Source organism: Rosa rugosa, chromosome 1, assembly GCF_958449725.1.
Source record: "Rosa rugosa chromosome 1, drRosRugo1.1, whole genome shotgun sequence".
NCBI lineage: Eukaryota > Viridiplantae > Streptophyta > Magnoliopsida > Rosales > Rosaceae > Rosa > Rosa rugosa.
Window position 1 is genome coordinate 19,929,609 of NC_084820.1, and position 24,746 is coordinate 19,954,354.

The window sequence follows — 24,746 nt, forward strand, 5'->3', positions numbered from 1 at the left end:
AGTTATAACAAAGTCAATTTTCGTTATAATGGGATAAATTGAAGTCTACTAACATATAATGGGATATATGGTTCTACTTGTAAATGATAAATTATAAATTTTGGAATACATCTTTGTAAATTATATTTTTAGTATACTTATTTGGCATGTCGCTATTATTATTTATTAAAATTTTTAATCCATTTTTTGATGTGACTCTTGAAAGTGCTACATATAATTGTCCATGTGTAAAAACAGGTTCTGGTAAATATATGCCAACTTGATTCAACGATTGACCTTGACTTTTATTGATAGTCATAGCATAACATGGTCTAATCGGAAATTGTCGTCTTTTAAAAATAAACGGCCATTTATTCTCAGATGCAGTAAGAATGATTCTAGGTATCAAAAATTTTTGACCTACATTGTTTCCTGTTAATATTTTTGCTTCTATAAGCCGATCAAATAAATTTGTTATTATTAATCTTGTACCATTGCATAAGCCAGACATTTGATTTAGATTTCTCAATAACATAATAGGCATTCCAATTTTTAAAATTAATTCATGTGACGGTAATCCGTTAAATTCAAGTTTATTCAAAAATTCTATTGGATATAAAAGATTAATATTTTCATTATTTCCAGAATTCAATAGAATACTATCAGCACTTAAATAAGTTGTTTTGTCACCTGGCAATAGATCAATAGCGTAATCATTTATGTCTCGAACTGTGGCATTTCGCGGTGTAACAATTGCACGTTCTCGTAGATAATTAAAATTATTATAATTAATGTTGAAGTTCGAATAAGTTGCAAAGAAAATTGCCTCTATTGGATTTGTATAAGTATTAATAAGCAAATCATTTGGAATTTCAATCCAAGATGTATCTATATCGTTTTCATCATTAATTGAACATATACGACCTTCTCCAATCTCCAATAACCAATTTGCAAAAGTTGAAATATTTATTTTATCTTCGTCTGTTAAATTTTGTCTTAATAATCTCATATTTTCTGTGAGATGAAATGTTTTAAATGCTGACCAAAGATATGAATTATTCAACGAAGCTTCAATTATTTGTTCTTTGGTTCCTCCTGTAATTACTGGTAATATTTGTCTAAAATCTCCACCTAATAATATAGGTTTACCACCAAATGGTTTGTTAACTTGTATATCATTCGGATTAGATATGATATCACGTAAAGATTTATCTAGTGCTTCGAAACAGTGTTTATTAGACATTGGAGCTTCATCCCAAATAATTAATTCTGTTCTATCAATTAGTTTTGCGAGATGTGTACCTTTTTTTATTGGACATATTGATAAATTATTGACTGTCAAAGGTATTTTAAATCGGGAATGAGCAGTTCTACCATTTGGAAGTAATAACGAAGCGATTCCAGATGAAGCAACAGTTAAAACAATTTTTCCTTCAGATCTTAATTTACTTGTTATCGTATGCCATAAAAATGTTTTGCCGGTTCCTCCATGTCCATGAACAAAAAATGTATTACATGTTTTCTCTTCAATAGCCTTAATAACTTCATCATAGACAATTTTTTGACATGTATTTAATTGAGTTACTAAATTTGTGTGTTCATGTTTTAACTGAAGACAATCATAATCTAATTCTTCTTTTAATAATCTATTATTTAAATCCAATATTTCATCTACATTAGGCATTGGTAATTGATAATTCTTTAATGAACTTGATGATTTGTTAAGCATTTGTTCTAATTCATATAACAATTTATTTTTCAATTCTGATTCTGGCAAAATCATATTTGGATTCCCAACTTCAATTCTAGCCTTGTATAAAATGTCATCACACATATTTAGCCAATAGGAATCGAACAACGTCTGAGGACTTGCTACATCACAAAATAAAATTATTGTAACAAAAAGTTGTCGAATTTCAGAAGCTGTTGCAGTATGTAAAGAATCTGTTAACGCTTCAGTCCATTCTTTGTCATCACCTAATAAACCCAAAACTCTACAGGCTTCTTGATAAGAAGTATATGTAATGCCATTAATAGTTTTTATTGCATCATAATCACGGCAACCTTTTTGAATATTTAATAACATTCTCATAAAATATAATTCACCTAATGTAGGTGGTACAGACGCAATTCGACCAATACTTTGATGATGTTTTCGTGGGGTCCAACATTTATTCTTATTGTTCCAAACAAATTTGGTTGGAAATTCTGTGTAAGTTAATCTAGTTGCTTCTGGATAAGTTGAATTTGCTTTAAACCAACCAGTAAGTGTAGTATCTTCTGTACTTTTTTGTTGTATTATTGATTGTAGAGATTGAAATTCATTGAAAACAATATTCTGTTCTAAAGGCATATGAATATGCAGATGCTGCACAGCAGGATATCGAGAATGAATTGAATATTCAAATAATCTCCATACAGATTCATGAGGAGTCAAATATCGACAATTAAGATAAGTTGTAATCTCATCATTTAGATTTTCATATAGTAAAACTCGAGCTCGATCTGGACCTTTATTAATGTATTTAAACAAATATTTAATTAACATTGATTGAGAACACAATTCAACATTAATATGAGCGTTATATCTTAACAGTAAATTTGGATTATAAGGAACAATAAAATTATTTCCAATATTCACGTTATTTCTTTTTACAAATTTTGTATGATCATCACGACGTCTATACACTGGAGGTAAATTTGTTTCAAATTTAGTATTCATATTATATGGTTTTGGAAAAAATTTGGAACATTTTCCATCTCGCATGCAAGGACATTTTAAATTTATTTGTCCGCAAGGTCCATGGATCATAAATTGACTGACAATTTCAAAAAGTCTTGGATTAACATTTTTATCTGGTAATTCCGCTGATATAATAGAATCTATGTCAGTTGCTGTATAACATTTGTAATATTTTTTTAACCAAAATAACATATGAGCATGAGGAAGTCCTCTCTTTTGAAATTCTATTGTGTGCACATGTGCTTCAATTTCTCCAAAAGGTTCTCCAGATTTAATATAATTAATCATATCTTGTAATTTTATATTAAATATTCTCGAAATGATGTCAGGTCTGTCTTCAACTCTATAGTTAGGTTTCGTTTTTAAATATCTCTCTATCTCTGGCCATTTAACATTGCATGTAAAAGTAATAAATAAATCTGGATTACCATATTGTCTGCAAATTGCCATAGCATCTTGATAATTATTAATCATATCTCTAGGACTTCCTGTATGAGAACTTGGTAAAATGATTTTTTGCCCTAAATCACGACCTTTATTAATTCCTGTTGAACCAGCAGCAAAAAGATCTTTAAAAGTTTCAGTTCGAAAATTCTTTTGATTTCTTCTAATCCAATCTAAACGATCTTCTTCAACTGTTGCATAAGCATCAACTAAATATTGTTGAAATAATCGTCCACCTTTTAGTATAGCATTCACTTCATTATCTCTATCTTGAATTTGATATGTAATATAAGCACGCATTGATATTTTCTGCCTTTTCTTTGTATTATTTCCTGCAATTCGTTGCATTACTAAATCTATTTTATATCCATCTTCGCCATATGGAAAAAGTATTGGATATTGCAACGCCATATACTTTGGATGAATTTTAGAAATACGTTGTAAATATCCGTTATTTGACTCAATAATTATATCTTTATTTGAATTGTGCTCTCCAATATCACCAACTATTAAACCACCAATTTCATCAGTCATTGGTTCTTCATATTGCTTACTATCAGTAGGTTGACGATTAAGTACACTCATATTTAATGAAGGTACAGAATGATTTTCAAATTTATCTCTCATTGTTCGAAATTCTTTCACTAATTCATTAGTTTCATCAAACATTTTAATTAGTCCTTCAACAATGTCTACTTTGATATTTACATTAACATGAGTAGGATCAATTGCATTTACACGATTCAAAACCTCATTTTTTGTATCATATACGTATAATTGAGCATATTTAGGACATTCTCCATCAGAAGGTAATATAGAACCCATTAAATGATGTACCTGACCACTAATTTTAAATACATAAGGACCTGATCCAGTGTTGATTTTACGATCAATTGTAGCTCCCATTGATGTAAAAGAAAACATTGAATTATAAACTCTAATATTTTCTCTAAAAAGTCTGCTTTTTGAACCATTATTTGGATCTAATAATGTTTCAAGAAAATTTGGCATTGGTTTAAGTTGTTGAAGTTTAATTTCACCCTTTTTGCAACAATTTGAATAGATTAGAGGCGCATTTGAAGATGTTTGTTTATTAGCTTCTCCAAACCAGAAACGTGCGTTACAGTAATCACATACATGAATATTATCGCCTGAATCCTGATACGTCACAATCAATCCTGCGATCAAAATTTCATTTTTCATAAATAATTTATATTACAATTGTCTTCTCCAAACAATAACTTAAATTTGATAGGAATAACCTTGTCTACTTCTTTGATACAGTGCTTGACCAAAACGATGCGAAGATTGACCTAAATATACAATTTCATAAAAATTAGTTGGACTACAAATAAAAAATTGCTACATTTTCAAGCTTTCAACTAATCAGTAATTGTAGAAATTAGACCTTCAATTTCATCAGTGTCTGCAACTTGGGAAGAACTGCCGCTCTCTAAAGCATGTAAGGATCCTGCATCCAAAAATCGAAATCAATAAATCAGGTATATACAAATATTATTATTACTGTTTTCAATTGTAGTATGAATATCTAAATTTGTATCACCAGAAAAACTCCAATCTGAAGTTGGAGCACGATTTTGTTGACTGCTTCTAAAGCGTTTGCGACAATGTTGAAATCGATTGGCATCATCATTCCCAGCACTGCGCTGATTGTCTAAACGTTGGTCCTTTTTTCTCATTCTCGACCCAAATGCTATAAACAAAATACAAACAGTGTCAGTTATGTTGAGCTTGTAAACAGAAAACAGATAAACAGTTGAAACTGGATAATAGATGCCTACGACCCCTTGGTGTTGGATGAATTTGATGCTGTTCATTCCCAGCAGAATTTGTAGTTCTAGCTTCAGATATTGCAGTTCCAGTTTCAGATATACTACCAGCTAAATTCTGGTTATTACATATTTCTTGTCCTTCTCTCTCAGTATTATGATTTTCATCATGACGATCCTGTAACAACCTCTTCATTCTTATTGATCTCATCTTTGGAGCCACAACTGCATTCAAAAATTTATACATTAGTTTTAAGTTGAAATACTTTTGTTTAGTAGTTTGCAAATCTAATGACTTAACGACATGAACATTTCCAATCGGTATTTAACACTTGAAATCACACACATTCTCTTTGAAGTCTTTCTGTCAACAAAATAATTGATATGAAGTCTGTTTTACAGAGGTCAATAACACATAACCCCACATTATGTCAAAATTTATACCTGGATTTGAAACACTTGAAGATCCTAACAGCACGCTGTTCCAAGTATCTACAGAGCCAAAAAATTATGATTAGAAAGTCAGACGTCATTAAATACATCACATTCGTAGACATGCAATTGTAAACAGCCAAAAGAATTGGAATCAAAATGTCAATCTGATAACAAACACAATGCAAACAACCAGATAAAAGTGCACGAACATAGAAAAAAAGCAAAAAAAATCCAGATTTATTTGGATGAAAACTCTTATTTGCACTTGTCGAATCATGACAACGATCTTAAGAATGCAATGATCTTGCGGCATTATTTTCTCTATAATCAATTTTTTATTAGCAAGGATAATATCCTATCACTACTCAACACTATGATTTCACCTGACCTCTATCAAAACAGAAAATGAGAACAGTTGCTTTGAAATCATCTCTCTCTCTCTCTCTCTCTGTTTCGACTTTGCTTTCTTTTGAAACAATCAGGGCAACAGAAGACATATATTCCTGAAAAATTTCTATCTGAAGTTGGAACAGCTGAAGAAACTGACAGCACATTGTTCTGTAAAATTACAGATTGAAAAAAATCATTGTTAACGTCAGTAACACTAATCATGAGATGATCCAAAGAATCATCAAGTTCAAACTGAAAAAATGAAATATAATAGAAGTTTATATCCAATTTAAATCAGTCTCAACAACTTTAGAATCAATCATGAGATGATCCACAAAATTATCAAATTCAAACTGAAAACAATACATTATATAAACACAGTATGAATCTAAGTACAAACTTTATACCATTTTGAATCAGAATGTGAAAAACTGAAGCAAAGAGCATCTGCAAACACATCAGCAATACACACCAATATGAACATATTGATTCTATGCGAAGCATATACCTGAATAGCAATGACACAGTGAGATAATCCCAAATAATGTACACAGGAACAGCAGCAGAAGAATAATACACGCACTTCTTTGCATACAGTCTGGAAAGCACAAACAAAAGAACAATTATATTTGAAAATTAATAATTAAGCTGCCAAAAAATAATTATATTTCAATATAATTATTAGGCAACCATTTGCAGACTCTCAACAAAAGTGCGCAATATCTCTATACATTGACAAACAATCGTATCGGATTATTTTGTTTAATGGAAGTTAATGACATGTTTCTCTCCAAATCCATAAGATTGTTTGAAATTTCCAATCTTCTGTTTCTAGCACTGACCTATGCACACTACATATCGAAACTGACCATACTATCAGCACATAAATAAATACCAAACATTGAAAGCTCTTATTTTCTAATTTTTTCAATCAGTCATCAAAATTGCAAAGTCCACGACAAACAAAATACTGAAAAGATCAAAATCTGTATCATTAAAAAGGCAAAGTCCACAAAATGATCATAAACCTCAAAATTAAAACGGAACCAACAAAGAGGAAAACTCCCTACCCTTCCATCATCTAAAATTCTTCCATGACTTGAGTAACTCATGAGTTGTTACAATTAAGGGAAATCAAAGTATTAGTAGTTAACAGAGGATTGATATACAAAAAGAGCACAATTTACGACGGGATTCTCTAGAAAATAGCTAAATACGTACCAGAGGGGACTTGATTCCCAGACCACATGTGAGAATAAGTCCTTTATATTCAAACCAAAGCCTCAATTAATTCCACAGGCAATATAAAGACCACTGATAATTTGAAACAGGGATCACTCATGTATTACATCTGTTTGTTAGATCCTAGGTTGGTCTCAAATTAGTCCATTCAAAATTCATTCTATTCCTTGTCTGAATAATATAATTTAAAAAAATAATAATAATAAATTAATTAAATTAAAGAATTCATATGTATCTGTGAAATTGACAATCCAAACAACAAAGATCCACAACTTTAGTTTGGGATTTCTGGACACATGATTTGGTACTTGCTGAGAAAGTCTGGTGCTCCTAAAAGCTACATGAGGTAGATATCAATTCGAAGAACTAAAAGTGGCCTCTTTTTATATTCCATTAAATTGCAATTGATAAGGAAAGCATAAGTTATCTTGAAACCATGAGTAAAAAGGCATATTAGGACATAAAGAATACAAACCATTGATAACAAAAAACTGAAGACATGACAATGATAATGTGTCTAGGGAGTTTTGGGATATATGACCAAACTTCTAATCCGTAAAACAAACTTTGTCTTTATTGAGTATTACCAGACACCATATCATGAAAATCTCATACCATTAATTCTCTGAAAAGAGCAAAAATAATAGCTCAAAAACTGTTCTGACTTCTGAAAACCAAACGACTTTCAGTGAAAGCAGTAATGAAGGAATAAGTTTGGATATTTATGAGTGATTCTTACGGTAACCAAAACTCTCAGCACGACCTTATGTGGTGATGAAACAAAATAAAGTTGGCTGGAAATAAAGGGTGAAGACTGAGAACGAATGAAGGTCATGGATGGCTATTTCGGTCTTCCAAGAGAACAGAAAGTACATAAATGAGAGATGACTTCTAGCAACCACAAAATTGAAGAGAAAATGGAGTGGAAAAATTAATATGTCATTGAAATTGAAATTCAAGATGATTAATCTTAATTAAGGCCATAAGGGCAAGAAACTAATGAAAGTAACCAAACAATACTAAACATTAGTAAAACAGAATAATATTTTTCTATTTCAAGTAAAACCTGATTACCCAAAAACAGTAACACTTCTTTTCACTATTGACACACCAGTTCTAAACAATAAAGCTCATTATAAATTTTACTCTTATTCATAATTCTTCCTTTTTCTTCTAATAAATCTACAAATACAAAAGAAAAAAAAACCAATCTTGACTTGAACAGAACTGGAAAAAGCAACAAAACACATACCTCTTTTGCTCCCAAAGCCCGTCTCCTAAACTTGATCACAATCTCGGCACACACCTCTTCCAAAGCGAACCCAAGCCTACCTCCCAGAGATATCCAAACAGCCCTATATCCACCAGTAAAAGCACATTAAGTTCATTTATTAAATCAGAAATGTAATTGGTTTAGGACAAATAGTGACCAACAGAGTGTCTACAGCTTCCCAAGCCTATAAACAATGAAGATCATTTGGATCTTTCATGGAAAATAAGGATCCAATTTGGGTAATCATAAACTGGAAATATTTACTACATAGACCATGTCCAAGTATAATGCAGTCTTGACCCCTGAAAAAGAGTGATTTATCTACTTGACTGACTATCAAAACAGAGAGGAATCGAGAACTGAACCAAATTGTCCCAAGCTCTAACACTCGATGAAAATCTTTAAACACTAACTTGACCGAAATTGGATTTATAATCACAGGTACAGTAGACCAGAAGCTAGAGAGAGAGAGAGACAGAGAGAGAGCTGCTGTGTGAACCAAATGGTACAGAGAAGAAGTTTGCCAAACTACCCATGATCAATCAAATGCATAAACTTTGAGAACTCGGATATCAAACAATCAAACATAATGACTCAAATGAACATAAATCATCAACCACAGTGATTCAAGTATCCAACAAACTTCTCACCAAAAAAAAACAGAGAAAAAATTAAACTTTAACAAAAGAAGAACAAAACCCAGATAACAAAAGCTCTCAAACCTTGGGATTAAATTTCTCCTGTTATCTTTTCTTTTCCAGAACCGCGAGAAACACACCCAATCTCTTTGTTTCTCGATCGTGGTTGAGTTGATAGTCTGAAAATTGAATTAAAAAGTATTAATTAAATGAACAATTCATACAAAAATCTTTCTGTGATAGTTCATATTTCTGCTTCCTTTTCAAAAGGAAGAAAGTAAAAATGCCGATACACAACCAATTCACCAACTGGAGCTGTTCTATTTGAAGTCTGACGCTAGAGCCCAATCACAACAAACACAATTTTCAGCTAATCAATTAAACAAAAATAAATACAATCAAATACCACACCTATTCTATTTGTTGTCAACCCAATCTTGCCGTCATAAACTCGAACCACTAAAAATGCAAAGCACTGGATACAAAACAAAAAGAAACAACACCGATTATAATAGCTAGAAAACTGGGAAAAAAAAAAATACCAATTCAAGAAAATCAGTTTAGAGCGTGTTGGTACCAAACCGAAATCCCACCAACCTTTCACGATCTGTCCGACAGCACACTGTTCCCAAAATCTGTAAAATAAAATCGGAACAATTAAAACTTTACAACAGCAGTTACCATAGTTGCAGATGCCATAAACTTGATTAGAAAAACAACACAGTCCACACCTATAACAGCAGTAAATTTAAAACTTTATATATAGGTAGACAAACCTAATCAAAATCAAACGGAGAAAAATACCTAACAAAACCATTTAAAAAGGGCATTATTAAGCTTGGAAAGCAAAATAGATATTAATATCATGAAATGACTAACAACAGTTTAAAAATCCAATATATAAGTTATTCGCTTTGCAGCAGAAATTGAAAAACTTCACCCAATAACAAAGCTTTTCACCTCTATTTTATCGATGGTACCTGAATTTCAATTTTGATCACAACCAGTACCTGAACTTTTCGATTTCATTTTAAATGGTACCTAAGGCCACCTTCGGTCACTATTTCGGCCAAAAAATCCAAATCTAAGAAAACAAAAAACAAAAAAACAAGTTCAAGGCAAGTCTATTACCAAAAAATCATCACTATATATGATCGCAACCCTCGAAATCATCAAAAATCATCACTATGATGGCCTCCCATGCAGCTTTTAGTCGGAATAGTGACCGCAGGTGGCTCTAGGTACCATTTAAAGTAAAATCGAAAAGTTCGGGTACTGGTTGTGATCAAAATTGAAGTTCAGGTACCATCGATAAGATTGAGGTATAGTTCAGGTACCATTTGTGATAATAACCCTAAATCAAAATATCAGTGTGTACCTTCTCCAAAACAAACGTAAATTGATTTGTCCTTTCCTTCTTTCCCGTTCTCCTCTCTCTCTCTCTCTTCTTTGTTTCGCCTTCTGTCTTCCTCTGTATTGTGAAAACAACGAAATCCCAAAAGGAAAAAAGGTTTCATTAGCTCAAATGAAACAAAAGCCCAATCTCTATCCAGCTTTATCAAAGGCTAAAACTGATCCCATCTCCATCCAAACCAAAACTTGAACCCAAATCACCATCATTTACATGTTAATATACAAATTCAAACACAAAAAACTCACTCAAAACCACAATCCGAGACAACTGAAAAAAACCCAAATCAAACACATACCTCTTCTTCTATTAAAACCTTCCTCAACCCAAACCGTCTGACAGTCGACCAAAATCTTCAATCTTTCCTCTTCTTTCTCCTACCCCAGCGGTCTACGATCAAAATCGGAAATCCCACATCAAATCCATAATTCAAAACCCCAAATTTTAAATCAAATCTAGCACAGAAACTCTGTAAACCAAACCTTCTGTACTTGTTATCAGCCCAACGTTAGTATCTGGCAGCTTCACGGATGCAGTTGAAATAGTCACACAATCAAGATCGATACATGCGTTCGACGACTCTCTATTCGCAACAGTGTAGCTTAGGTTTCGCACGGACCTCTTCCCAAACCCTAATGATCGATCGATACACAGAAGAACAAAAAAAACACCCGGTTTCTTTGTCTCTCTCTCTATCTCACGATCGTTCTTGATAATTGATAGGAATGACTACAGGACTGGACTGTAGAAGAAAGGGGATAAGTATGCAGAGGCAAGGACGGTTTAGGCTATAGGATGAAGGGCAAAATCGACAATCCACTATTCATTCATTTTGTCTTTTCTGAAATGAACAGCAACAGTGTAGTTTAGCTTTCGTATATTAGGAATTGCCAATACATCAATTTAAAATCTTAATTTCCCCACATTAAAGTATATGAAAATAGTTCGAATGTTCCACTAGTGATGAATGAGTCCACCTTATAGTTATCTATTATTGCCAATACACTCATGTTGTTTACATTCTATCAATCACAGTCTGCACAACAGAACCACAAAACAAAATCTGAAAAATCAAAAGAGCTGAGTGAGGCATTTGATCAAATACCTGCAAACACTAAGGGCACCCAATCACTATTTGACCCACCTCCAAACTTCACAACCCATTCAATTTATACCAACCTATGCACTTGTAAATGCTTTCGATCAATATATTCATGCTTGGTGGCCTTGGGTTGTTTGACAAACCATTATTCAATTTCTCTTCTCCATTCGTAAAGTTTCTGATTCTGTTTTGGTATTAAGCCGTCGGAAATCACGAACACGGTGACTGACGTCATACCCAAAACATCAATTGTTCAAAACTCCAGCAAAATAAAAAAAAAACTAATGATAGTACGAGGTAGAGCACGACAAGAGGATTAATTTTCCTACCTCATGCAAGTCAATCGGTGGCCGGAAACCGCCACGAAGTCACCGGAGCAGTCGAGTCTTCTCGGCATTGATTCTCTGTCCAAAGTCCAAAAATTTTGATCCATGTTCCTGATACTCAAGAAGAGAGAAGAAATTTGAAGAGAGAAAAAGTGTTTCCCTGAAATTTTGAAGTCCTGGGTGAGATGAAGGAAGAAAGATGCGAGAGAGACGCACTGAGAAACAATAAAAAAAAAAAAAGACAGAAAGAGAAGACGCTGTCAAATTTGACAGAGGAGAGGCCTATGTCTAATCCACGTCGAAATGGCACATCAGTTGGAGAACTCCTTGGACAGTCAAAAGAAAAGTAATCGTTGCAAGGTCAGGTGGCAAAAGACCAATCTGTTGGAGATGGTCTAACTAGTGATGCTAGTGATGCTAGATCAGTAAGTACTGTGTACGTACGAAAGAAGTTTCATCACTTTTCTTCTCAATCGCATGCAGTAAAGTCTGACCACCAAGTCATCATTCCTACCATTCTGTTGACCGCCGATGTCGGTTGAATCTCTTGAATTTTTTATTTGCTCACCCAATACGTCATCATCTCTTCGACATTCTATTTTCGTCACCCAGTACGTCACCCCGGCCCAGACCAAAAATCTCCTCCCTCTATATATAGCATTTAACTCCATTGGAGGTAGCTCGTACTTCCATATCTGTCTGTCTGTCTGTCACCTTTTACTACTCGAACTGCATTAAGCTTCAACACCAAAACCATCAACTGATAATCTGCAACAAAGAAAATAGTGATGTCTAACGAGCAAGAACACCCCAGGAAGGCATTTGGATGGGCTGCAAGAGATTCATCTGGTGTTCTCTCTCCCTTCAGTTTCTCCAGAAGGTAGATTGTCAACTAGTACATGCAACACTTCTCTGTTCATCCTCTTCAGATTAAACCATAGTACACATTGTTTTATAGTTAGTTCTAAAGTTCAACCGATTTGATTGCAGGGAATCCGGAGAGAAAGATGTGACATTCAAAGTGTTGTACTGTGGGATTTGCCATTCGGACCTTCACATGGTCAAGAATGAATGGGGCTTCTCTACCTATCCTCTAGTTCCCGGGTACATTCGACCTTTTCTTGCACACTCTTTACTAGTATAACTAGTAAAGGTGTTCACCATTTTATTAATGCTTGAACCCTCTTCAGTAATCTAATATGAACACAATTTGGCAATGTAGGCATGAGATTGTCGGTGAAGTGACGGAAGTAGGGAGCAATGTACAAAAATTCAAAGTTGGAGACAAAGTCGGTGTTGGATCCATAGTGGGAGCTTGCCGATCTTGTGATAGTTGTACCGACCATCTTGAGAACTACTGCCCCAAACAAATACTCACGATCAGTGGCAAGTACTATGACGGAATCACCAACTATGGCGGTTACTCTGACATTATGGTTGCCGATGAACACTTCGTAGTCCGTATCCCGGACAGCCTACCCCTTGATGGTGCTGCTCCTCTCCTATGTGCCGGAATCACAACCTACAGCCCGTTGAGATATTTTGGACTTGACAAGCCCGGCATGCATGTGGGCGTGGTTGGCCTAGGTGGTTTAGGCCACGTCGCAGTGAAGTTTGCCAAGGCAATGGGAGTGAAGGTTACAGTGATCAGTACGTCCCCTAATAAGAAGGAGGAAGCAGTTAAACACCTAGGAGCTGATTCGTTTTTGGTTAGTCGTGACCAAGATCAAATGCAGGTAATTATTTGAACAAGTTACACCTTTTACGTCTTTTAAGTGGATTATTCAATGAACAAGTTAATTAATGTTTGTTTCATTGATTAATTTGTAGGCTGCCATTGGTACCATGGATGGGATCATTGACACAGTTTCTGCACAACATCCTCTCTTGCCTTTGATTGGTTTGTTGAAGTCTCATGGAAAGCTTGTTATGCTTGGTGCACCAGAAAAGCCTCTTGAGCTTCCGGTTTTGCCTTTACTCACGGGTAAGCATGTAACTACGAGTAGTTGGCTTTACCTGTTATCTTTTGCATTGTAGGGTTATTAACGGAGCTTAATGTTCGATTTAACAGGAAGGAAGATGGTAGCTGGTAGCGGCATTGGAGGTATGAAGGAGACACAAGAGATGATCGATTTTGCAGCCAAGCACAACATAACAGCAGACATCGAGGTTATCCCAATTGACTACTTGAACACTGCCATGGAGCGCCTTGCCAAGGCAGACGTCAGATACCGTTTTGTCATTGACATTGGAAACACACTGAAGGCTAGCTCTTAAATTCTCCAACCCAGACTGTATCAATGAAGAAATAAGAACAGAAGCCCAGACTGATCTGGTGTCATAATCATTGTTGTTCTTTCTCCAGAGCATTTTTAGTTGTTCGCAACATTCATTCTTTTTCTTCTTTTAAACTCTCTTATCCTCATCACATTACTGCCTTCTGTAATGATTTGAAATAAATTAATATTTGAATAATGTTACTGCCTTCTTTGGTAATGTTGTTTTGCTATATAATCACTTCAAAGTGTTTTGCTATATCTCTAATCCCTACTGCTAATGCAAATTCATCAAAAACCAAAATTAAGAACTGAAAACTTGTATCTGGTACAAACAGAAATGAACTTATCTGCAACGATGGCTGACTTTTAGATTTAACTCTAAAGACTGAATTTCTCCACTATGACAGTGTCAGGAACTAAAAATCAAGATATCCAGTTTTAGAGGACCCAGAACAACTACCAGAAGTGCCATATGAACTCCCACTAGAACCATCGATAGGGGCCTGGTTTAGACATTCTAAAACCAAAAACCTCCGCTTTTGCAGCTTTATTGAGAAGGTTGTTGCCTCAAGAATGACAGGAACCTGTGCAGGAGAAATTATGAAAAACATTTAAAAAAACATAAGCAAAACAGAGTAAACACTCAAAATTATTTGCATTGTGCCAATTTAAAGTTTTTTTCAACTGGACCAACTTCGATAGACATGTGGTAACCATACAATGAAATGTGTACAGCATTAACTACTCAAAAGGTAGTAGAACTAGTGGCATATCGGTAAATGTACTGACAGAAATGTAATAGTATTAAAGGGCCTCTAAGGATGACTGAGTGAATGGGTCGGTAATGAAGTTGCATATTTGCAAATTCGTATCAAGTAGCCTAGCAGAAATGATAACCTTTGTACTAACTTCATGCACATAAAAGGAAAGACAGCAAACTTGATTCAATCCGTGTTAGTTTTGGGTGAAGCAAACTTTTGCACTACCTGTGTGTTAATTTGCGCTACTTTCTGCACATTAAGAAGGCCAACCATGTCCTCGTACCAGTAAGGAGCGTTGCCAATTCCTTGTCCTCATCTGAATTAATCATTCGCTATAGGTTAGTATTGGCAGAATAAAAAGAAAAAAGAACAAAAAAAAAGGTAAGAGTGCAAAGAACAATGTGAGAGCTGATATAAACCTGGAATTGCTTGAACTGACAGCAAGGTGTCTGCCATGTGCTGCTATCTTGTAGAGGAGGATGATGAAAGAAGACTAGGCGGAAATGTCACAACAGCAACTGCATTTGAAGATCGTAGCATGCTTTTTAGAGATCTACGGAAGGAAGTATGCCCCATTCCTGCAATGCAACAGTATTAAATGTATTATGCTTGATTCAGTAATACAATATATTGATTTGAGTAAGGAAAAGACATACACAACCCATATGAATCACCAAAACAGCAGAGAAAAGAAATAAGAGGCAGCTACAAAGCAAAGACTCAGAATAACAGTTGAAGACCAACTAACAATTGCCACTTACCAGGCTGGAATATCCACACTGTGAAGCACAGAATGATTGAATGACAATACGACCAACACAAGACATGTTGCTGTCACTTCTGTAGAATAGTCAGAAGAATGTTAAAAACATGATAGCATATATAAAAATAAAATTAAAGGATAAACAAAAAGAACACTAACCATCAGAACATTGCCACCTAAATTTCTTCTTAAGCAAGGATTAATAATATTCATTACCCAAGTATTACACAGACTTATGAATTATGACAACTCTTAACAACTCAACATGAGATATGAAGTATTTGACAAGAACCATTATAAGCATCAATCCCATTTGTTAAAATCAAAACCTTATAAGCATAGTTTTTAGACAAATTAACCATTTAATATTTAAATTCACCAAATGTTAGCCTTCATAATGAACTAAAGAGCTAGCTTGACGTTCAGAAAAACCAACGGATTTGCATATATTTTTACTAACCAGACATGATAAATGTAAACTTTTAGGCAGGTAAAAAATAAGACTAGAATACTATACCTTGGAAATTGTGATAAAAATGTAGCACAACCATCATAAAGTGTGACAAGATTTGAAGAATCGAGAATGCTAGCACAATCTATTCGCTTGCCCATAAGAAACTGCCTCTCCAAGGGCTTTCGCAAGTCAAAGTTGTTGCAGAACTCATGTTTCCCATCAGGACAATGATAGCATAGAAAATTGCTCTCAAAATCCAAACCAGCTATGTGCTTAATGAGACTAGTTTTACAAGAATCAAGACCATTAAATACTTACTTTGACTATCAAAACCCTGCTGATTTTCACCAAAATACTTCTTGTATTGCCAAGCTATCCTCAACCCTTTCTCCTGAAAAAACAAATTTGAGAACATAGTATCACATGTATTAATGTTCAGTTGCTGACCCTATAAACCCACTTACTGAACTCGAAGAAGAGGAAAACCCGATCAGGGTCTCGATGACTAGACTTTTCATCTTTGGGTACGGCTGGACTAGGCAAAGTACCAAGAAACTGTCTTGGGTCCTTGGCTGGGCTTGCATAGAGAAGGGGTTGGTTGCGAACGAGTCCTTAAGACATGAAATTCTTAAGTAAAAGCATATGATGAGGTGCTTCTGCATCTTCCATCACCATTACTAGGCTTCCTAGAGCAAAACCACCACCTAATATTTTTGCAGATTAAACATAATCAAATTAAACTGCTATACATTGCACAAAAAATACACATAAAATAACGATATTTCCAATACTTTATTAGTTAGAAGATTACTGTCAAGGTCTGGAATCCCAGATGACACAAACATTGTCCCATTGGGTCCATGCTTGAGTCCTGGGATTTGAGGTGAGCTTGCACCCGAAACACTGCGAGAGAAGCTACTCGTCCTAGTCTTGGTCGCACCCATGGCTGCCAAAACACTCTCCAAACTCTCAATCAGTGCTTCCAACCAAAGCCTGGAGCTCTTTCCTGATTAACAGATACCCTGCAGCCAATTTTGCAGTTGACAAAATTTACAATTGAACTCATCCAATAACACAAGTAATAGCCAAAGAGAAAAAATTTGAAGCTCAAAACCAGACACAGAGAGACCATTTTCCAATACAAAAGCCGCATACTTTAACCTTTAGTAACTCAGAACTTAAACTGTTAATGTTTGGATCCGCGGGGATCTAATTAACGATAAGTAAAGAGAGAGAGAGAGAGAACGACACAAGAAGTATAGTGGTTCATTTCCCGCCTTGGCGGGAAACTACGTCCACTTGAATGTTTAACTAGTGTGTTCGGGCCTTGCGGCCCAAAGGGATTACATGAGATGTAATGGGATGTTGGATATGGAATGGTGTTTAAGTGGGAGGAGGCATTCCTTTTATAGGTGAAGGAATGCTTCTCCTTTACATTGTTTTCGATGTGGGACAAGTAACAACTATTCTAGTATAGAAATGCCTAGTTGTGAGGGCATGTTGGCAAGGCCGGAAAGGTGGCTTCCCGGCGACGGATTTGCGACTTCCGGATACCGTAGCGTAGCTTGAACATAGGGCTACAAGATGCAAGTAGCGGTTGGGCCTCACCATGGCTTGTGGATGTCCCAAAGAGGGTGTTATTTATGCTTGGTGAGATAGCAAATACTCCATATTGTTGGAGGTATGTACAAGTCCCCGAAGTCCCCAAGTAAGAGGAGCTTCTTGGTTGGGGAGTTATACACATGATGTCACCAAGCATAAGTAACCGGGCGGTACAGAGCCCCTACAAGTCCCCGAACTCCGTAAGCAAGAAGGGACTCGTTAACCTGCACAACAAAGACAAAAAACAGGCATACGTAGAATGCTCGTTGCATTGGGCAACAAATGTGAGTTGTATGGATATGCGTTGGCATATATAAACGTATGAGGTGCGTGATACATGTTGATGCATATACGCGAATGGTGCCGAGTACGATCGATTATGGCGTACAAACTCGAGAACGAGTATGGTCGTGTGAGCGTATGGATTGCATATGATAAATGTAAGTTGCATGAGCGGTGCGAAGGTAAGCGCTTGTGACTCATGAACGATGACCGCGCGTACGGTTGTGTCTGTTTGGTTTTCGCTCATATTAATGGAACGCGAAAAGAATTTGATTTGTCGCTGTCGGTAAACGACAAATGGTAGAAAAATTCAATGTTCCATTAACGTGTGGTGTGTCGAGTAGACATGAGCGTAAAGCTCGAGGATTGCCGGGAAGGCATGAGCGGAAAGCTCGTGATCGGGAAACTTGGGGTTGTCGGGAAGGCATGAGCGGGGAGCTCGTGGGTTGCCGGGAAGGCATGAGCGGGAAGCTCCAGGGTTGCCGGGAAGGCATGAGCGGAAGCTCGGGGTGCCGGGAAGGCATGAGCGGGAAGCTCGTGGGTTGCCGGGAAGGCATGAGCGGGGAGCTCAAGGGTTGCCGGGAAGGCATGAGCGGGAAGCTCAAGGGTTGCCGGGAAGGCATGAGAGGAAGCTCGGGGTGCCGGGAAGGCATGAGCGGGAAGCTCGTGGGTTGCCGGGAAGGCATGAGCGGGGAGCTCAAGGGTTGCCTGGAAGGCATGAGCGGGAAGCTCAAGGGTTGCCGGGAAGGCATGAGCGGAAGCTCGGGGTGCCGGGGAGGCATGAGCGGGGAGCTCGTGGGTTGTCGGGGAGGCATGAGCGGAAGCTCGGGGTGCCGGGGAGGCATGAGCGGGGAGCTCGTGGGTTGCCGGGGAGGCATGAGCGGAAGCTCGTGGTGCCGGGAAGGCATGAGAGGAAGCTCGGGGTGTCGCGAAGGCATGAGCGGAAGCTCGGGGTGCCGCTGAGGTACGAGCCCGAAAGCTCGGCGGAGCGCGAAAAGATCGGCGGTGCCGCTGAGGCACGAGCGCGAAAAGTTCGGCGGTGCCGAAAGCTCGGCGGTTGCCGCTGAGGCGAGAGCGAAAAGTTCGGCGGTGCCGCTGAGGCACGAACGCGAAAGCCCGGCGGTTGCCGCTGAGGCGAGAGCGTGAAAGCTCGGCGGTGCCGCTGAGGCACAAGCGCGAAAAGATCGGCGGTTGCCGCGAAGGCATGAGCGGTAAGCTCGTGAGCGGGAAGCTCGGGGGTGCCGCTGAGGCATGAGCGGTAAGCTCGTGAGCGGGAAGCTCGGGGGTGCCGCTGAGGCACGAGCGCGAAGAGCTCGGCGGTGCCGCTGAGGCCAGAGCGCGAAAGCTCGGCGGTTGCCGCTGAGGTATGAGCGCGGAGCTCGGTGTTGCCATGAGGCATTAACGGGTAGCTCGAGGTGATGCCGTGAGGCATGAGCGTGACCATTGCTAATTATGTCGGGCTGTATGTACAAGTCCCCGAAGTCCCCAGTCAAGGAGGGTGTTCTGGCGGGTTGATACCAAAGCGTAGCTTTGTGCCGTATATCAAGCATAATTAGTGTGAGTGCGTCGTCCATCTAGAATTGGTTGGAGCGAACGCTTTTGCCCTTTCGGGTGGGCCCCTGCTAGGCCCTGCGAGGAGTCCCCCACTCCTGGCTATAGACCTCCGGATGGTCAGAAAATTGTTTGATGAGGGGAGCTGCACGGAGCAGAGGGTGTTGGGTAGCGAGCCCAATCTTTGGTACCCAAGCGTCGGGGTTAACTACCGGATCAATGGCTGCCGTGGGCTGTGTTAACTAGTCCCTTTGCTATTTCTCAGAGGAGAAACTTGACTGCAATGCCGCGTAGCGGTCATTGTCATTATGAGGCGTTGCCTTACGGTTGAATGAAAAATGATGAACACATGGAGCAAGTAATAATATTTTGTATGAGCGTCCCATGTTTATTTAATTTGGTTGCAATTAAATAGAAACATGGCATATGTGTATAGCATGTACTTGTAATGGGGATGCTAATATCATTTTTGCATTATTGTAAACATGCCTAGAGATTGTTTGAGATCGGTATGTGAAGCATGGCATATCTAGTATGTGAGACCTAGAAAGTGTTGCCAAATCTACGAAATGTTTTAGGCATGCTCAAAAGTTTATGGAAGCATGTAAAAGCATATCAAGTGTGATATATTGTAGTCATGCTTAGAAGTAGTAAAAGCATGTGATTGGCATGGCATTAGCTCAATTTGAAAGAGCGTAAAAAATAAGATATAGTTACTTATCTTATGCCGATTTGGAGGCTAGCGGAGTTGGCCGAGCGTGACGGTCCATTGCTTGTGGCGGATAAAGTACTCCGATAATGTCCGTCAACTCGTAGTTGAGGTTGAATGCTCGATAGAAATAATTTAATTTCCTTGCAAAAATGGATGATTAGTATGCGGATTTGTAAAATCAATATCCATAATTTGCATCATGTTTGATTGCCTACTTAACAAGATAATTTTGTAATAATGTTAAGTTCTTGTAAAATGTATTTACCGGATACCAATGTCATCTAGACGCTAATGGTGCAATGTAATTTACAGTAATGGTAAATTAATATACTTTGATTGGCATAGTAGCCGATATTGATTGGTCTAATTTGTTTGTGAAACAGACTTTAGTTTGCCGAAAAGTAAAGGCATGGCAATACTAAATGTCAAAGGCCAATAGAGCTAATGCCTTACCAAATATGTACATGGAAATGTGCAGTGAGCAATATATGGACATGTGATTAGCTAACGTAGCTAGGTGGTCCAATTGAGGTATGCATATTTCTAGAATGCTAGAATTCCAAAGGTACTGCCGCATGACCAAGTATTAGTCAAAAACTGTGCTAATGCCTAGTATATATTAATGGATGACAGAAGCATATTTGAGACAAGAAACTTGGTGTAGCATGTGATCTTGCAGACTTTTGATTACTATGAGCATGTAGGCATATACCCATTCACAATTGGATATGCATTTGTCATGGTTTCATGGAACTAACGTGCTTTGACAAGTGATAGGCTTGTGCTATACTTGTGATTATATATGCAAGCAGCCAATAGAAGTTACCATGAATGCGCATGGACACGGTATCGACATATGTATAGCATGTGCACATACAAAGCATTAAAGTATGGTATGAATTAAATTTGTCATGGCATAGATGCATGAGATAAAAAATGATTACAAACATTGCATGGCAACAAGTAATCTATTAAATACTCATGCATGTGTCTATCTTGAATTGACAATGACGTCTTGACTTGCTATAGTGTACTGCCATATAGTACTTTTGATGCATGATAATGAATATTGGCCATATGCTTTGGTTGGGTAGTGGGTCATATGTGAAGAATATGTTTAAAGTAGCTCGGTAGCACGTGTAAAGAAGCAAGAATAATGTGTGGCCTTGAATCGCTTAATCATGCTTCTGCGAATTGTGTGAAGGCATAGGCACGTGAATAGTCAAATAAAGGGATAAGAAAGACTTATGAGAGTTGGGTCTGCTGCAAAAGTGCAGATGAACTCAGTGCAGTGAACAGAGCACAGCGGGAAAGCTCAGTGGTGAGGCTTGGCGGGGGTTGCCCGGAGAAGAATCTCAGCGGAGGTTGTCCGGAGTTGAAGCTCAGCGGTGTCCACCCCAAGCGGTAAATCTCAGCGGAGGAGCTCGGACGAGGTTGCCCAGCGGAGATTTTTCTCCGGCAAAGCTTAGTTAGCGGAGGAAGGTTGCAACTGATGGAGCTCAGCGGAAGAAAGTGTCGCTGACTGGCTTTCCGCCGTTGCCGCCGACTGAGAGTAGGTGAGTAGGTGAAGCTGGGCTATGCTAGCGATGATGATGGTCAGCGGTGGTGGAGACTCGGGAGTTTGGTGGACTCGGAACTCAGCGGAGCCATGCCCAGCGGAGGCTCCGAGCTCGGCGGTTCTTGGAGCTCAACGGAGCTGGCGTGCAATGGAGCTGGAGTGCAGCGGAGCTTTGCCGGCCGAGCTGGCTAGCGGAGGAAACTCGGCGGAGCGGAGCTGTGCGAGAGGTGATGGTTGGTGGCCTGGAGCTCGGCGGAGGATCTTGGCGGAGGAAGAGTTCGGTGGTGATCCAGTTCGGCGGAGCGGAGGTTGTCCAGATAGTGGTGGAGGTTTTGGTCAGCGGAAGAAGACGCTATTTTGGGCGGCGGTGGTTGTCCGGCTGATGCAGGCTAGCGGTGGCTGGTTGCCAGCGGAGCGGAGCTTGCAGCAAGTCTCGGCGGAAGGCTGGCCGGCGGAGCTTGCTGGCTGGAGACCCGTCTGGCGGAAGACTCGTCGGAAGAAGATTGCAAGGGTAGCGGAGGCTGTGTTATGGCCAGAGGGTCGGCAAAAATGGCTTGGTCATGCCGCTGAGCGATGCAACAAGGAAGACGAGGCTTTGTTAAAGAGAATGGGTGTCCAGAGAAGATCTCTGGGTGTCCAGAGAGAATTGGCACCAAATTTTTTTTTTTTTTGTTTGCCAGCGTTGACCTTTTTTGAGTTGGGCGTTGACCAGCCATGGTCAGCGTTGACCAAAAGTTGATCAAGCCTTGATGGGCGTTGACTTTGCCGCCGGGCGTTGACCGACCCCAATTTGATGTTGAATGAGCGTTGACTCGACACTTTCGGGTCAAAGTTCATGGTAGGTGACGAAGCCTTTGTGTTGGCTTCCCACAGACGGCGCCAATGTTAATGTTTGGATCCGCGGGGATCTAATTAACGATAAGTAAAGAGAGAGAGAGAGAGAACGACACAAGAAGTATAGTGGTTCATTTCCCGCCTTGGCGGGAAACTACGTCCACTTGAATGTTTAACTAGTGTGTTCGGGCCTTGCGGCCCAAAGGGATTACATGAGATGTAATGGGATGTTGGATATGGAATGGTGTTTAAGTGGGAGGAGGCATTCCTTTTATAGGTGAAGGAATGCTTCTCCTTTACATTGTTTTCGATGTGGGACAAGTAACAACTATTCTAGTATAGAAATGCCTAGTTGTGAGGGCATGTTGGCAAGGCCGGAAAGGTGGCTTCCCGGCGACGGATTTGCGACTTCCGGATACCGTAGCGTAGCTTGAACATAGGGCTACAAGATGCAAGTAGCGGTTGGGCCTCACCATGGCTTGTGGATGTCCCAAAGAGGGTGTTATTTATGCTTGGTGAGATAGCAAATACTCCATATTGTTGGAGGTATGTACATAAACCCACAAACCTGAATTGGTTAAAGGAGTGTAACCCAGAGTCTGTGTCGCTCTATGGGTTCAGTGCTACTTTGGGGTTTACTGCGCCGTTCGGTCAGCTCCGATCGTTTCCCAATATAAAGCAGCCAGAAACAGTGAAACACGCACACAGCGGACTATTGTTGAGATTTTGCAACCGAGCCCATGTCATTCAGGCCCAAGTCCCTTTGACGTTTTTGTGACAAACTAGCATCCATTTTCTTTTATGTTTTTTTGCCAAAATCTTTAGCCTGTTAATTATTTGGATCCTAATTATTTTGTGAGACTGTAGATTGGACATAGCACATGATATTTTGTGAGATTGTCAATCAATTGAGGGGAGTGTATTGTATATGGAATTAGTGGAACTTTTAAAGAAATCTATAGAATTTAAAAATCTGGGTGGATTCAATATAGACTTTTAACAGTCCATGAAAGTCTTAGAGTATTCTATTAGGATTTCTAAAAATAAATGAAAGATCAGAGTTATTTAAATTAGAAAAATGCTAGCAACCTTCCCCTGCAACCTTTCCCTTTCTACCTTCCCCACTTATCTTTTGCCAATGGATTCATGTATGATAACGATCTACATATTTCCTGCCTTGAAATAACAGCTAATTTCATTCGATGTTTTACCCTTATTTATGTATGACCTTATTAAATGATCTCTATTAATATGAAAAAATAAAAACTCTTGGTTCTTATATGTTTTGACTCTTTTGTTTTCCTTAATTTTTTTTCATTCTTATATTTCCTAAGTTTTCGGCGAAGATTTTTCTTTCATTTGTTTGGTTATGTTCCAAAATTTTGAGTCTTTTGATAAATAATAATAATAATAATAATAATAATAATAATAATAATAAAATCGGTATGGCTCATTGACATGGCAGCTACATGCCTTTTTATTTTCTTCTCGTTAGAACATATGCGATCAGATGATTATATAAATTCTCTCTCTATGTTTTTTTTTTAATATTCTATTTATTTATTTTTTTGAACCAAACATCAATTTCATTCATGCTCAAGCCAGAATGGCACGGATACATACCTTTCATTGCCATACTAAGGACAAGTTTAGGACGTGGTATGCTAGCACCACCCATTAGACAACCAGTGCTCATTTATTCAAAAGCGAGCCTAAGAACTAAGAAAACTAGCGCATAGTAATTAGGCAAAGTTTAGAAGAAAATAACAAAATTAAATTTGCTCCTTGCCCTTAACAGTTGGGCTAGGAGGTGTAGAAAGATAAGCAAAGCAAGTCTCTTGTGCAGCAGTCACCTTCTTCGACTTTGGAGGGTTCTTATTCTTTGCCCCTAATGGCCTTCCTCTTTTCTTTTTTGCTTTAGAGTGTGCAGAGACCATCTCCTTGGGTACAAGAATATTGCCAGGCGCTTTAACCATCCTTATGGACCTAGCAGAGAACCTGCTAGTCAACATTGGCATCTTTTGTTTCTTGGCTTGAACCTCGGGGAGGAGAGGTTTGAACAGCTCCAGTAGCAGGAACTTGAGCTTTTGGGGAGATTTTGTAGGAGAGGGAGGTAGTTGACGCTTGTCACCCTTATTCTCCTTGGCCACTGCCTCCACCCCTGCAGGTATACCTGT

General features: G+C 38.3%; 2 protein-coding genes and 1 pseudogene across 2 annotated transcripts; 1 reads left to right on the forward strand and 2 right to left on the reverse strand.

The window, feature by feature from the left end:
* Positions 1 to 91: 91 nt before the first annotated feature.
* Positions 92 to 10,691, reverse strand: LOC133722214 (uncharacterized). Its single transcript, XM_062149065.1, has 12 exons — positions 10,644 to 10,691; positions 9,019 to 9,113; positions 8,276 to 8,378; positions 7,003 to 7,043; positions 6,189 to 6,289; positions 5,401 to 5,448; positions 4,969 to 5,181; positions 4,731 to 4,880; positions 4,575 to 4,637; positions 4,429 to 4,479; positions 3,151 to 4,344; positions 92 to 669 (listed from the first exon to the last, which is right to left on the reverse strand). Exons 5-12 carry the CDS (start codon positions 6,283 to 6,285, stop codon positions 92 to 94), a joined length of 2,394 nt encoding a protein of 797 aa, XP_062005049.1. The 5' UTR covers positions 6,286 to 6,289; positions 7,003 to 7,043; positions 8,276 to 8,378; positions 9,019 to 9,113; positions 10,644 to 10,691.
* Positions 10,692 to 12,471: 1,780 nt separating this feature from the next.
* LOC133722975 (probable mannitol dehydrogenase) lies at positions 12,472 to 14,261 on the forward strand. Its single transcript, XM_062149817.1, has 5 exons — positions 12,472 to 12,653; positions 12,764 to 12,877; positions 12,996 to 13,509; positions 13,604 to 13,757; positions 13,845 to 14,261. The coding sequence occupies exons 1-5, from the start codon at positions 12,562 to 12,564 to the stop codon at positions 14,048 to 14,050; spliced, it is 1,080 nt and encodes a 359-aa protein (XP_062005801.1). The 5' UTR covers positions 12,472 to 12,561; the 3' UTR covers positions 14,051 to 14,261.
* Positions 14,262 to 14,336: 75 nt separating this feature from the next.
* LOC133722983 (elongator complex protein 4-like) lies at positions 14,337 to 23,267 on the reverse strand (annotated as a pseudogene).
* Between the last annotated feature and the right edge of the window lie 1,479 nt (positions 23,268 to 24,746).